This window comes from Coffea arabica, chromosome 9c (genome assembly GCF_036785885.1).
Source record: "Coffea arabica cultivar ET-39 chromosome 9c, Coffea Arabica ET-39 HiFi, whole genome shotgun sequence".
Lineage (NCBI taxonomy): Eukaryota > Viridiplantae > Streptophyta > Magnoliopsida > Gentianales > Rubiaceae > Coffea > Coffea arabica.
The window spans coordinates 42,665,772-42,680,572 of NC_092326.1; the positions used below are offsets into that span (position 1 = coordinate 42,665,772).

General features: G+C 36.7%; 2 protein-coding genes across 8 annotated transcripts; both read left to right on the top strand.

The window, feature by feature from the left end:
* Positions 1–2,733: 2,733 nt before the first annotated feature.
* Positions 2,734–8,878, top strand: LOC113707952 (putative MO25-like protein At5g47540). Of its 2 annotated transcripts, XM_027230361.2 has the most exons (12): positions 2,761–3,477; positions 4,030–4,191; positions 4,365–4,483; positions 5,236–5,310; positions 5,499–5,592; positions 6,074–6,133; positions 6,902–6,970; positions 7,699–7,797; positions 8,122–8,166; positions 8,271–8,373; positions 8,465–8,586; positions 8,720–8,878. In XM_027230361.2, exons 1-11 carry the CDS (start codon positions 3,355–3,357, stop codon positions 8,539–8,541), a joined length of 1,026 nt encoding a protein of 341 aa, XP_027086162.1. In that variant the 5' UTR covers positions 2,761–3,354; the 3' UTR covers positions 8,542–8,586; positions 8,720–8,878. The 2 variants fall into 2 exon arrangements, with proteins under 2 accessions (XP_027086161.1, XP_027086162.1); XM_027230360.2 differs by having other exon boundaries at positions 2,734–3,477; positions 8,465–8,878.
* Positions 8,879–9,477: 599 nt separating this feature from the next.
* Positions 9,478–14,762, top strand: LOC113707949 (inositol monophosphatase 3). Of its 6 annotated transcripts, none has more exons than XM_072065128.1 (12): positions 9,478–9,724; positions 10,486–10,535; positions 10,762–10,812; positions 11,564–11,644; positions 11,774–11,877; positions 11,980–12,064; positions 12,468–12,522; positions 12,609–12,652; positions 13,213–13,281; positions 13,369–13,526; positions 13,749–13,855; positions 14,435–14,762. In XM_072065128.1, the coding sequence occupies exons 1-11, from the start codon at positions 9,679–9,681 to the stop codon at positions 13,843–13,845; spliced, it is 840 nt and encodes a 279-aa protein (XP_071921229.1). In that variant the 5' UTR covers positions 9,478–9,678; the 3' UTR covers positions 13,846–13,855; positions 14,435–14,762. The 6 variants fall into 6 exon arrangements, with proteins under 6 accessions (XP_071921229.1, XP_071921228.1, XP_071921232.1 ...); XM_072065127.1 differs by having other exon boundaries at positions 9,479–9,724; positions 13,749–13,879; XM_072065130.1 differs by lacking the exon at positions 9,478–9,724 and adding an exon at positions 9,779–10,338 and having other exon boundaries at positions 13,749–13,879.
* The last annotated feature ends 39 nt before the right edge of the window (positions 14,763–14,801 follow it).

Below are 14,801 nucleotides of genomic sequence, written 5' to 3' on the forward strand. Positions count from 1 at the left end.
ATGGGAGGGATTATAAGTAGAATGTTTTGGGTTCAAACCTTCCCACTTTTTGAAGAAAAAAAAAAAAGTGTTGATTTTAAAATTGTCAATTGCATTGCCATCATAACTTGGTTACTTGGGCAATTACTGAAAGCCCTAAAAAATTAATGAAATCCTAGGGACCAAACTTAGGTGGGGCGAGGAAGGGCCACCGCATTACGGAGTAGGGGTGATGTTGAATCGAGTAGCTCAACTTGAACTAGAGCTACTCAAAAACACTGTCAGGTCTTTTTCAAACTTAAGAATCAGGTACTCGGTGAGCTTTTATCGAGTATTGCATTAAATAATTAAAAGATAAATATTACACACACACATGCACGAAATGGACAATACCTGCTTGGCATTGTTTTCGAGTCTTGTCAAGTATTTCTACAACTTCCTCTAGACAAGTTTGAGTTGGAGTTCCTTGACTCGTTCGAACTCGAGTTCGAGTTTAAATGACACTCATATCCTTCGGGTGAGTTCAAACTCGAGTATGGTGCTACTTGTGCTCGGCTTATTTTGACAGCATGCCTACTATGGGTGGGTGAAGGATCAAGAATGCACTTGGGGTGCGGTTTCCATGGGATAACCAACTGATGTGCGAAATGTATGTGAAGTAGGGGTGTTAAGAAACCATCAAATAGGTGTTGGTTATCTTTTGGACGCTTTCCCCGTACATATTTAGCAAGGTTCAATCTATTTTTGTAACTTTGATAACAGGATAAGCACACCGACAAAAATTGTGGTTCTACTATCTTCTCAGAAAAGAAAAAGTTTTTTTTTTTTTGAGGGTCTACTATCTCAAATCAGTTATGCAAAATTATCTCTGAAGACAAGTATCCATTCTGTGGCTTGCAGTCCTTATAAGGTGTAAATCAAAAAATCAAAATCAAAATCCCTTGGGGCACCATTTTCTGCTTTGGTTGCTTGAACCTCTGGCCTAATCGGGATACAAAGCTATTTCATAACAGGCCATCTTGTGAAGATCCTGCTAACTTCTGCTTGTAAGATTTGACCATATGTTTCTATATTTATGCATCAATTTCAACACTTCCCCCTTTTCCACCCTCCAAAAAAAAAAAAAAAAGAGTTGTCAGTTGTTACTGACTAGTAGATTGCTACACAACATTCCGTCAGAAAAAAGGATTGCTACATAACTATTAACTGCATGTTTAGTGAAAATGTTGGACCACATTGGGCCCTGACTTTTACACAGAACGAGTGGTACATATATGAGCAACTCCTTTTCTTTTTCAAATCACTCGTGAAGAAGGCGATCAAGTAAAATCAGCTGAAATCTTGAGTGGTTTGATTCAAATTTCATGCCTGTATCTCATGGAACTAGTCGGTTTTTCAAAGATGTCATTGTCTTAGAGTCTAACAGATAAGATATATATTTTTTTCCCTGAAGTGAAGAACGTCAAACTAATAGCCCAGTAAAATATAATTATCCACAACAGCTAACGATTAATCAAAAAAGTTACGAAAGAATCTGGAGCTTATCCAAAATCAGATCCTTATGGTGATAATCAAATTGGAGTACCTAATTTTCATCCCGACTAGGGAGATTTAACTAGATCACGATTGGATTTATGGTTCCTCATTTGGAGTCTGCCTTGAACTAAAGGGATTTTACGATCATCATTGTGTGAAATGGTTAATTTGAAAAATATACGCTAGATGGTTAAAATGTTAGATTTTTCTCATAATAAACTAGGGATTCATTATATTTTGGTCCTCTAAATTAGGGTTGTTGCGCTAAATATTTATTATTATTATTATTAATCAAGACCAAGTAAGTACTGATTGTTTTATTGGTCCCAAAATGGGCAATAGTGCTTCAAAAAAAAAAAATTTTTTTTGACTGGCTAGTTGATTTCCGATGATCGATATCATTAAAAAATCACAGCAACAAAATTGGCATCGAAGTTGATTTCAAAAGTGGATTTCGATAAAACATCATAATTTCGTTAAAATCTACACTAATGACAGAAATTATATCATCAAACATATATAGATGTTAAAGAATAGATCTGAAAAAGACAAATAAAAATTACACTGTCTCAGGGTTCTCAAACTAATACAAGGGGTTTGGCATTATCAACTCATGTAAGTAGATACAAATCAGCCGACTCATGTAATGATTTTTTTGACAAGTTAACTTTATACGTAATCCGATTTTTTTGCTAATCTTTGCTTTCTATTTTTTGATTTTAAAATTAACAATAAATAAAAAAGAAATGCCCAAAATCACTACTAAATTATGATAATTTCACTACTCAAAAAATTTATAAACTCTGAATCAATTATTTCAACATTTTATTTTCTATCTTGTAAATCCATAAAAAAATACCATCAAAAGTATCCTATCGTAGTGATAAAATTATTATTACATTTGTTTATCAAATAGTATATATGGACATGAAAAATTTGGCATCTTTTCCTTACAATTATATTAGATAATCTTATAATTCTATAGGAAAGTAAATTAAAATTCATTATACAAGGGTATTTTGGGTATTTACTTAAAAATTTGACTAAGTCAGTATTATTTTAAGATTTTATTACTAAAACTATCAAATTAAGGGAGGTATGTGTAATTTTTAAAATTTAAAGAGAGCTCAGGGAAATTATCAGAAACCTCAGGGGAGGTTTCTGTAATTATCCAAAAAATTTTGTTGTCTAAGACGACGAACGGAAACCTATTTTATTATGAGGGGTTCATTTAAAATTATCGTTGTAACGCTTGCTCCGCGTCACAAGTCACGCTTTCTCTCGATGCTGCAATAAAATCCAAAAAGGTTCGTATTCATGTGGTCGCAGATATATCCAAAGATTTGAGCTAAGCAAATTCAAAGTGGCTATTACTACTGGCAGTACATTTCCCAGAAGAACTGCAGAGGACGATGGAATCTGATAAACCGATGCCCCGACACGAAACATACGAGTAAACTGTTAAACTTGTTTTTTTTTTTTTTTTTCCCCCAAACCCAGGAGAGTGATGGGAATAAAAAGGAAAAAAATGAGTTGAGAAACAAATATCTTTAGCTTAATTTAGGTTTAGAAAGCAACAGTTTTTAATGCAAATCTGGAGAGGTTAAAAGTGGATAAATAGTGGGTGGAATTGGAAATTAGAAGGGATTAAAAATAGGGGTTTGCTGGTCAGGTGGAACCTCAGCTGCGACGCACGGAGCCTCGGCGTCGTCAGCTGCATCAGTGACTCAGAGGCAACAGCAGCAGCAGCAGCCGCCGCCGCCGCCTCGAAGGCTCCCATCGTCGGCGGCATCGGATAGCAGCGACGGTAACGGTGGCGGCACTGGTAGTGGGAAAAAGATGAAGGGCTTGTTTAAGTCCAAACCCAAGACCCCGGCTGACCTCGTTCGTCAGACTCGGGATCTTCTCATCTATGTCGATCGCGGCCCCGATGCCACGCGCGAGACCAAGCGCGAAGAAAAGGTAAAGCTCCCTTTTTTTTTTACGCTTCTATTTTGTTTAGGTTTTCTAGCTCTTCGGTTTTCCCTTGCTTCTTTTCTTGTTGTTTAATTAGAGGAAAGAGCTGATCTGGGTATGATTTAGATTTGTTTTTCTTTTAAATGGAATTGTGTGCATTTTTATGTGAATTTAAATTATGGTTTTTTTTTTTGGGAAATGCTAGATGAAGTGGAGTTAGATGTTCTAGATAGGAATGGAAGTGTTGCAACTGGATTCAATTTTTCTTCCGTGTTTTTTGTTTTTCAATTTTTTGGATGAGGAGGGGTGAGAAAGTGGTCGGGGATCGGATGCTGAGAATCTAACCATCATGGTAGGACGAGTTTGGAATTTAATATTCTATAATAGTTAACTGTTTCGTGCTGTATGTATACATTTCTGGTTTTTGGCAAGAATATCCTGTTTCTTTGTTGAAGTGAATGTATTTAGTGGGAGTTTTGTGTGTGGATGTAGGTCAGCTTATAATCTGTGTTTATTTAGTTATTGAGACTGTAGCCTTTTTCAAATTGACGTCTGCAGATGATGGAATTAAGCAAGCTTATGAGAGAATTGAAGTCAATTCTTTATGGAAATAGTGAAGCTGAGCCTGTAACAGAAGCTTGTGCGCAACTGACCCAGGAGTTCTTCAGAGAGAACACACTACGCCTCTTAATCATCTGTCTGCCAAAGTTAAATTTGGAGGTAAGTATGATGGATATTCTTCTTAAATCCACTCTGTCCAATTAGTGCTGATTTGTGATGACAACCATCATCACCTATTTTCACTATTCTCGCTTTAAGGTGCGTTGGAAGTGGAATTTGGATACTTTTTATTTCTGCTCATTGTTGATTCTGACATGGTTATCCTTTCACAGACCCGTAAGGATGTTACTCAAGTTGTTGCAAATCTGCAGAGGCAGCAGGTCCAGTCACGATTGATTGCCTGTGATTACTTGGAAGCAAACATAGATTTGATGGATATTTTGATAGGCGGGTAAGCAGCTGTTTTAGAGCTTTCGGAATGTTGTATTAGTGAATTTTGATGAATCCCTGGATTTCACTTTTCTTGTTTCAGTACCGTTTGGAATGTTAATCCGATTAATCTAGGTTTAGAATGATATGCTTTTCACAAGATTCTTGAACAGAAGTCATTGTGTTACTTATCCACATCATGTGTTGCGAGAGGAAATAATTTATCTCATGTCGAGTTTGATATGTCATTATGCATTTATCTGGCTGTACTTTCAATAATGAGTTCCAGTCAATGAGAGATGGAACTCAGCAAGCTCATGTAATTGTGAAATGAATGTGATCTTTTATATGTATAGAAAGAGAATACTACAACAACTTCTGATGGGAGTATTTTCTTGCTCTTTTTTTTTTCCACCGTGGGGGTGATAATTAAGTAATGAAGAAGAAACTCTGAATCTCAGTACAGTGTAGTATATAAAGCAAGTTAAAATGTACATTACATTGGGTACTGATATAGTTGAGTTTTAATTGGCATCATCTTAAGTTGCAAACATTTGCTCTTATGCAAAGTGCCTTTCTTTCTAATTACACAGCTTAAAAGTCATTCATTTATGTCTTTCTAAATATCATCTCTGGAAGATGTGTTTTTGGCTGTTCCCCGTGTCTTAACCTTACTAGAAGTGGGGTTTCTTGTTTCCCCTCATTGTTGAATTATTGTCTTTTTTCTTATTTTGGGTTATTTAACTCATTCATCTTTGATGTTGGATTATTCAGTTATGAGAATACAGATATGGCTTTACACTATGGTGCTATGCTTAGAGAATGTATACGCCATCAGACTGTTGCAAGGTGCAGAAAGTTAATCTTTGTTTTGGTTGTAATTTTGCTTATTTGATTTTTGGGCTTAAGTATTGGAAAGGGAAATAACACCATACGTTTGCCTCCTGTTTTTGGCTCTGATTATTTGACAGTAATCTTCTTTATGAGCTGTTTTACCTATTTAACTTCCATATTCTAAAACTTGCCATCATTCACAGGTATGTCTTGGAATCGGAGCATATGAAGAAATTTTTTGATTATATTCAACTTCCAAATTTCGATATTGCTGCTGATGCTGCAGCAACTTTCAAGGTAAGGTGCTTCTGACTAAAAGCGCAAGAGCTGTTTTACTACAGAAAGTCCTTTTTCCTGTTAATGTGTAAAGCAAATGTATATAAGCTGTGCTTAGGATAGTTTCCCTTCCTTCCATAGTTTGTTCTTCTTATTTCTTCAAGTGATTTGTAAATATTTATGTTGCTGGTTGAGCTTCATGTACCTACTAATGCTTCAAGTAGAAAGGTGCTACAAGCTATGTGCTTTGCTAGTCTTTTCTATAAAATTATGTTGGAAAAGAAATGTTGACCAAGTTTTATGTCTGGGATTGCAATTGGAGAGTAGTTTCTATAGCATTTGCTTAATTTTTATGCTGTTTACTCTTTTTCCACAATTGGCAATCCACCATTCTGCTGTTGTCTTGTGATAACTGTGCACTCTTTGACTAGTGATAGCAATCATTTGTAATTTCATCTGGGATTTATCAAGCATCAGGTTTGACAAGTTCGTCACATTGCAGGAACTCTTGACAAGGCACAAATCAACTGTAGCTGAATTTCTTTCAAAGAATTATGACTGGGTAAAGGATTTTGGCTTGCTGCATGCATATTCTGTTATCTCTCTCTGTTGCCCCCTCCCTCTCTCAGTGTGCCTGTGTGTCTAAAAAATATCGAATGTACCCTATTTGGAGCTTCAACAAAAAGATTTTCTTGGATATTTTGTAAGTCTAGCTGTTAAAAGTTTTGTTATTGCATTAGTTTAATTTATGTTTTGGCATCAGGGATTCACAATACTTATTCAGTTAATTCTACTTTTTGTAAGATATTCAGTTAATTCTGGACCTCCCTACCCTGTGATGCTCGTGTTGTTGATCTGGCATGATATTATATGATTCTTGTGTAGCTGCTTTGACATGCTTGGGAAGCTTTTCTACTTGGTCGTCTAATAATGTTCTTGAATGTGTTTAGGAGCTGTTGTTTAGATTACAAATAATGTGATGATTGAAATACTGAATCAGCATTTCTCTGTGCTTCCCCTATTTTGAATATTAATCTCAGTCGACCATTTGTTGTTGTTCCTAATGGTTCTTCTTAGCAAGGATTGACATTTTGTTATGGAGCAATTGTAGACTGCTATTCAGTATCTAATGTGAAATCTGATATCACAAGATGCCAATGATCAATACTTGTATCGGTTTATTACATCTGTTGCTTTCTGTGTGCAACATGATTCTTTGGCTAAGCAATCTATGTTACCTTCTTCTTTCTCTTTTCTTTTCTTTAATATGTAGAAAAAAACTCCCATGGCAAGCTATGCTTTGGATCCTGATTAATGTTCATGGTTGCAGTTTTTTGCTGAATATAACTCAAAGCTGCTTGAATCTCCAAACTACATTACCAGAAGGCAAGCTGTCAAGGTAGGGTTTGGATTGTGATTGTACCTTGTATGGTTATCTAATTTCTATTTCTCAGTCTTGTTTCTTGTCTTTGATATATTTATTTACAATAAAATGTTAATTCTGCCATTCTGTAGGGCCTTACTGTGATATATTTGATTTGCATATTCACTATGGCGTATATTATGAGAGAATGCTGTCCATTCAATTTTATGTATGTTGATTGAAAATGGTGTATGTGCTTACTTAACGGTTTATTGAGATGCAAGGAGTAGTAGTTTTCCAATGAAGGCATCTGCATAAGTGTTCCTTAATCTATGCCTTTCAACATTTTTTTTTTTCAAACTAGGAGGAATATTGAGAAAAGGATTGGAATTATAGTTGTTAAAATTTCTAAAAGCCAGGCATACAGGAGAAAATGAGGGCCATCTTGTAGTAAATTTGTGTTCAGGGGTTTCTCTCCATTCTTTTTGAAGTGCGAGTCTCTCTGTTATTAAGAGTTCCAAAATTTTAACTCTCTAGTTTGCATTCTCTTACTCAAGTGAACTGAAGAGCTATACCATGGCACATGCATCTGATGCATTTATTCTGTCCATTTGGCCTTCTTTTATCCTATCAGCCAAAGAAAATTTAGGCGTTCATAGGATTGATTGTAATTATCGTTTTATTCCAGTATTTATTATTATTATTATTATTATTTCTGTTTGAAAAGTTATTGTTTAAGACAATTATTCTTTTGGTGGTCACAGTTGCTGGGGGATATGCTGCTTGACCGCTCAAATTCAGCTGTCATGACTCGATATGTTAGCTCAAGAGACAACTTGAGGATTCTAATGAATCTCCTTAGAGTATGTTTTCTCCTCTTGATTGAGAAATACCATTTGGTTGGGCCTCTCTCTCTCTCTCTCTCTTCTTGGCGTAAATAAAGATATTGAAATAGTCTGGAGATCATCTTACTGCAACAATGTAATAAAGAAATTGTTCTAAACGAATAGATAGATATTGGCTAAGGTCAAATCTTATTGTACTTTGAATGTGTCATTCACCAAACTCCCTTTTCTTCCTTTCTTGCCCCTTGCCGTTGTAGACGGTGAACTATATTTTGTTCTTTTGTCTCTTTTGATCTGTTACATCTGTTGTTCCATACTGAACAAACACTTGTTCTCTGGCAGGAATCCAGCAAGAGCATTCAGATTGAAGCATTTCATGTTTTTAAGGTATTGCTTCGTATCTCAAGCACCCTGGTATATGCTTTGCCAAGAAATCAAGGCCAGGTTGGTGTTGGTTCTTCCTGACCAAAAATGCAATTTTTGTCCCACAGTTATTCGCTGCCAATCAACACAAGCCCCCAGATATCGTTAGCATCCTTGTGGCAAATAGAAGCAAACTTCTGCGCCTCTTTGCTGATTTCAAGTTGGATAAAGGTGAGAGAGAACAAACATGGACGGTTTACCCTCTCCTGGAGCTTATTGGGTTTAGCGCATTCTAATTCTAGTTGTTTGCGTCTTGGTGCAGAGGATGAACAGTTTGAGGCTGACAAAGCCCAAGTTGTCAGAGAAATTGCTGCGCTAGAGCCGAAAGAGGGCCCATGAATGCGGCTTTTGTGTAGTTCCATTAGTTGACACGGCCATGTTATTGTAATATCTGTCGGGAGTTATTTTCTTCCCTCCAATTTTATTTTATTTGCAACGATAGTTTCTAGTGACAGAATATCTGGAAACATGGACCCCCTTTTCGTAAAGCTTTTCATTTCTTTTTCTTCTTCTTTAGTTTGCTGGAGGTTTCAATATTCCGGATACAAAGCTGGAAGACGATAGATTCAGCAAGAGAGAGAGATGTGAATATGAATGTGAATGGTGCATGATATATGACAGCGAGGAATGTACATGGCTGGTATTATTAATAAGAATGATGTAAACCTTCAAAGCATTTTGCAGACTTGTTGGTATCTTGAGCATTGTAGAGGAAAAACCTGTGTGCTGCAGCAAATGAATATGGTTTAGAAACTGTAGTGTTCTGTTCTGAATTCTTGATCTAGTTTTTGTTTTGTTCCTTAAAAGGAAGGTGAAGAATGGTTTTTTTTTTTTAATAAAAAATTTTAATCATTATGACAGTTTAAGTGTACAAGTCAATGGAAGGAAGCAAAAGAGAACAAATAGTAATCGTCTAATGTAGCAGTATTTGTCGAGCAATTAAAGAAGGTCCTAAAGTCGCAGTCCGGTGCACGGTTTCACCGAGGCTTGAGAGGAAAAGGAGACTCATATTGCATTCCTAAGAAATGACAAATTGACGGGGGAGTATCATAGTGGTTAATAGTAAGTAGCTTCTCATTCACAGTGGTTAATAGTAAGTAGCTTTCAGATGAGAGGAGAAATGGTGTCGAGAATAATAATAGAAGCCTTCGACAGGAAACAATCAAAATAATTCGCCAGATGGAATCAGAATTCTGGCTGGCATATTCCTCAGCATCTCCCTTTCTGTCAGGCTGCTTGGTGGAAATTCTGGGGTTCGCTTCCCCTCTCTCTCTCCATACAACTAACTAAAATCAAAACATGTTTTTAGCCGTACGAAAATTGAAACAAATGTTACCATCTGGTTGGTTTCCAGAACGGCTGATTTTTTAAGGACCAGGAAAGAAAAAAAAAGGGCGGCTTTTCCATTTCATGTAAGCTAGCGACTAGCGAGGAACATCTAATGAGCATATTACCAGTTGTTGTAGCAACCAAATAATGCAGGCGAGAATTTTCAAGAATGTCATTCGCTCCGATCTCCAAGGCAAGGATATCTATCTACCTTTCAATCATGTTTAACCCTATTGATCCTCCTTTTTCCTTTATTTTTGTTTTTTTTTTTTTTAAAAAAGCATCATGTTCAACCCTTTTTAATTAAAAGTTCATATCAAAACTTGTTTTGTTATTTCAAAAATCATAAGCAGAATTGGTTCAAGTTGAATTTGGAATCAAAATTGGCAAGTCGGACTCATCTCAACTGTATTTAAGATAACATTTTTTATTTGAACTGTTTTAAAACCTAATAAGGTGAAAATGCTACTAATCAATTTGCTTTAGTACTAATCAGTGTGACCAGTCGTCCCATAAATAAATAAAATAAAATAAAAAATGCCTATAAATTACACCCCCCTGCTACTACTATTAGCAAAATAGTTGGAGGCTGCCTGCCCTGTTTCAATTCCATCCCCCCCATGCAACGAAGCATCGGCAGTCCTTGTTTTGGTATCAGCCAAATTACGAGTACCAGTGGGATCTAAAAGCGCGTCCAACCGTCCATCATCCCCAACCCGCTGCACCCCCACCCACTCCATTTCTCTTCACGTCTGCGTCGCCCTCTTTTTCCCATTTTCCCCCAGGAGAGAAGAATGGCCCAAAATGGTAGGACCCCAATTAATGTTTTCACATCTAGAATTTCTTTTCCTCTTTTTTTGCATGCATCTGTTATTTGATTGTGAAGGAAATTGTACCGTCGCTGTTTGTAACATGTTTCTTGGGACTGAAAATTCGTTTCTTGATTGAAATCAGTGGAGGAATTCCTGTCCGTTGCAGTGGATGCAGCAAAGAAAGCTGGAGAGGTTGAATACTCTCACACTCATTCAACCAATTTTCTTCTTTTCAAGTTTAACGCTTTCTCCATTGTTGCTTTTCCCTTGAGTTGCTTGATTGATTTCCTAAGCTCCCCCACCCCCTTCAATTTGTTTGATAGGCTTTTATTTTATGGTTTTTTCGCCTTCAACATCTTCAAAAAGGTTGTCATTTTGGGTTTACCTTACTTTTCATTTTTCTCTTTCATCTTAACAGTTAATTCGTAATGGGTTCTACCAGACCAAGCATGTGGAGCATAAAAGCCAGGTGTGGTGAACTTTTATTGTTTCCCCTTCGAAGTTCATTGAGCTCTGTTCTGCTGATGTTCACCTTTTTGTCTTTGAAGTTCGCGTGAAAGGCCAAAACTTTTGAGATCATGTCTTCGAGTCTGGGGAATTTTTCGATTTTGATTTTGTTGCTGATACTTTCAAATTTGACCGATTGCCGTTAATTGTGACTAATGTGCTTTTACTTGATTAACGGTGGGTGGAAAGATTGATTTTTTTTTTTTGGCCCGGGGGGGGGGGGGTAGTTTCCGCTACATTCAAATTCAATGGTAGTTTCCGCCAATGGGAGTTGGGTACGGTATAAGGGAAAATTTGTTCAATGACGACAAAACAAAGATTTTCAGGATTTTGGAATGCTTATATATGTGGTTTCTTGATGCCCACATGAAGGCAAAATGTTCAATGCTTGCTACAATGGGGCGTGGAGGTTCAAAATTCTAAGAGCAAGGACCATTTTTAGTTGTTTACAATTGCATGTGATATGTGGTGCGGTTTTTTTTTCCCCTGCACTTTTCCTATACATTTCTTTGAGGACTAATTTTCTATACACTGATAGTATATACAGTTTCATCATTAGATACATAACACATAATCCGAATTTGAATTTGAAATCCAAATTTTGCATGTGTCATACATACAACTATAATAGTGTATACAGTTTACTCTCTTTTTAAAGGCTCAATGACAATTGGTTATTGTTTACCTTCCACGCTATCATCCCTGCAATGAAGGTGGATTTGGTCACCGAAACTGACAAAGCATGTGAAGATCTCATATTCAACCACCTTAAGCAACATTTTCCAAGCCACAAGGTAAACTGTCATTATTCTGTATGCCTTGTTTTGGGCTGGGCAGTGTAGTTTGAATTGTGCTTGATGAGGATGTGTTTTTTTTTAATGACATTTGCACTAATATTTGTTCTAATAATCTGCTCCTGCTAGTTCATTGGAGAAGAAACTACTGCTGCTTGTGGTGTCACAGAGCTAACTGATGAACCAACTTGGATTGTTGATCCCCTCGATGGAACAACAAACTTTGTGCATGGGTAAAAATTTGGCCTTGCCAATAAGCATAGCTATTGAGACAGACTTTCTGATATATGGCAAGTTACTAAAGCAATTTACTTTGATAATATGGTGACTCGTAGGTTCCCTTTTGTGTGCGTTTCTATTGGTCTTACACTTGGAAAGGTTCCAACAGTTGGTGTTGTCTACAATCCCATTATAGATGAGGTGAGACACTATGTTTTTTATTACGAAAAACCTACTCGTTTTGGTATTTGAACTATCAATGTTAGAGAAAATGTACATGTGTAGAAAGCTAAGAAATAAAGCCAGAGGGATCTGTCTTAAATAATTGAAATGTTTCATGAGTAATTTCTGTAGTGTCTGCCTGAGTCCATCTTGCAAACCTGTTAAGCACGATGCTTCTGTTTTCTTGGTCCCTTCATGCTATTGGGGTTCCTTTATCCAGTGGATAGTGGGTTTCCAAAATTATGCTCATCATGCTCACAAATAGCAAATCCAATAGATGTATAGCAACAAATGCTGATTGAGTTGTGGCACCAAAAAATAATAATAAATAAATAAAAAAATTGCTGGTTGAGTTGAGAAAACTCTTTCTTCTACTTTGCAGCTTTTCACTGGGATAGAGGGGAAAGGAGCTTTTCTGAATGGAAAACCAATAAAAGGTAAGTTTAGTTCTGCAATTAGTGTGCTATATTTTGATGCTATGCAAACTTGAAACCTCTCAGTAACTCCTTTTGTTCATATGCAGTGTCTTCTCAGTCTGAACTCGTGAAGTCTCTTCTTGCTACAGAGGTAGGTATTCAGCTATATGTAGCTAAACGCATACTGGTATCTTTTTCATGGAACCATTGGGTAACTCTTCATCCATCAGCTGTAGCACATTTTAAGAATGTATGCTGGTTACAACATTGAGGCCTTCCCTCATTTTATACTTGTGAGCACCACCAGCTTTCTTCAGCAACATGAACGTATCATAAGCATGCAGAAATAGAACATTGAATGAAGTTTTTGGTAATAATTTAAGTTCTTGAAGACCATGGACATTTTTTCAGCAACAGATTATGTTTTTGATGAGCCTTGTCTATTTCTTTTACCCTTTTAAAATTTGCAGTAAGCATTCATGTTTGAATAACTAGCTCGAAAAGCGCTATAGCTTTGCCCTTTGGGAACATCGAGACATTGGTTCTGATCCAGCAGCATCAGATTGTGGATGACTTCATTTGATCCTTCTTCACTCTCTCTCTCATGTGTGAATTCTATGAGATAGTACAAACTAGCATAAAGTTTATTCATCTTAAATTGTGGATGTTTAGTTTGCTTCCAGCTACTGAATGAATGATTCCTGGAAGCAGGCTGGGACAAAGCGTGATAAACTAACTGTGGACACCTGTACCAACAAAATTAACAGTTTACTGTTCAAGGTAAAATAAATCCTTGCAATGGGATCAGGAGTTTAAATATAGTTTTTAAATTGCATAATTAATATTACTTGTTTCTCAATACATCAGGTGAGGTCTCTTCGGATGAGTGGCTCCTGTGCTTTAAATCTCTGTGGTATTGCATGTGGAAGGCTTGATCTCTTTTATGAACTTGGATATGGAGGCCCTTGGGATGTGGCAGGTGGTGCTCTCATTGTTAAAGAAGCTGGAGGTGTTCTGTTTGATCCGTAAGTCCTCTGAACTTCTGACATCTTCCTGGTCTATTAAAAGAATTGGATCTGCATGCTGCTCATCCAGTAGTTCTGGAGTTCAGAATGTCGTTCCAAAATGAAACATGCCAAGTCTCTAAATGTCGCATCCGTAGAAATAGCACTGAATTTTATAATTGCTTTAACTTATATATATGATAAGAGGCTATTTATGAGTATTGCATGTTGCTTTTGCTGCAGGTCTGGTGCTGATTTTGATATCACCTCGCAAAGAATAGCAGCTTCAAATTCTCTTCTCAAGGATGCCTTCATTGAGGCATTGCAGCAATCCAAATGAGAGAAACATGGTAACTCAGAGAGCTACCACAACAGTTCCGTAACAGTCACCTTCTTATATATTATGAAGAATTACAGATTATTCATCTATTCAGTTCACATCAAAGGCTTTAGAAGCACTCTAATTAGCTGGAAAATGGCCTAGTCAGTTTTACTGAGTTGCAAAATATTAGCTGCACCAAATGCGCTGTAGTGTCCAATTGATATGACTACCTTAGTTCCAAGTTCACCCTACATTGGATGGAGCTCCTAAAAATGCTTTTTCTTGATATCTGAAGCTTATGGCTCTTGAGAAATTGCTAGTTCTATGTTTGAGTATTTTCTGCCTCTCCTCTCTGCGCTTTGCTGTTTTTATAGCCATGCCGCGGAATGTGCATCTTTGCACTATTGTAGTTTGTTTCTTGGAAACTCTCGTGGGCATTTTTTTTTTCCCAAGAAAACGTAAGATACTTGATTTTAGCATTGGTTGCATAATTAGGGCCTAAATTTGTGGTTCGCATTAGAAACTGATCAACATAAAAAGTTAAGCTTTTTTTCATGGATGGTTGAGAATATGATAATTAAATTATTGATATCAGCACATGTTGCAGGAAGTGGACGAATTGACTGGGACAAATAAAGTAGATTAATGAAACCAACCGTAACGCGAACTACTCTATGCAACAGGACGGACGGAGTAGGTAGTTAAGCTATTGATGTCACGACATGGAATTTGGTGGCGGCAAACCATTACCAAATTTCTGTCATCAGTTCCTCCCTTGTGCTAATGCAGCGATTAAGGTATCCTTTTTTATACAAGGATTCGAAGCTACTGTACTTTTTTTAAGAAATTGCACATCGTTTAGAATTTGCTCTGTCTGTCAATATTTCTGGGTCTCTGCAAATAATGAAGTGTGTCATCATACGCCTATTGCTTTTTCTACAGAGCACAGACACCTATTGATCATCAGAAATAAG

Excerpts from the sequence above, each read along its gene's own strand:
- LOC113707952 (XM_027230360.2), top strand. The coding sequence starts at position 3,355 with ATGAAGGGCTTGTTTAAGTCCAAACCCAAGACCCCGGCTGACCTCGTT. Across the intron at positions 4,192-4,364 it reads TGCCAAAGTTAAATTTGGAG|ACCCGTAAGGATGTTACTCA; the intron begins GTAAGTATGATG and ends ATCCTTTCACAG. Across the intron at positions 6,971-7,698 it reads CCAGAAGGCAAGCTGTCAAG|TTGCTGGGGGATATGCTGCT; the intron begins GTAGGGTTTGGA and ends TGGTGGTCACAG.
- LOC113707949 (XM_072065128.1), top strand. The coding sequence starts at position 9,679 with ATGCAGGCGAGAATTTTCAAGAATGTCATTCGCTCCGATCTCCAAG. Across the intron at positions 12,523-12,608 it reads GAATGGAAAACCAATAAAAG|TGTCTTCTCAGTCTGAACTC; the intron begins GTAAGTTTAGTT and ends GTTCATATGCAG. Across the intron at positions 12,653-13,212 it reads AGTCTCTTCTTGCTACAGAG|GCTGGGACAAAGCGTGATAA; the intron begins GTAGGTATTCAG and ends TCCTGGAAGCAG.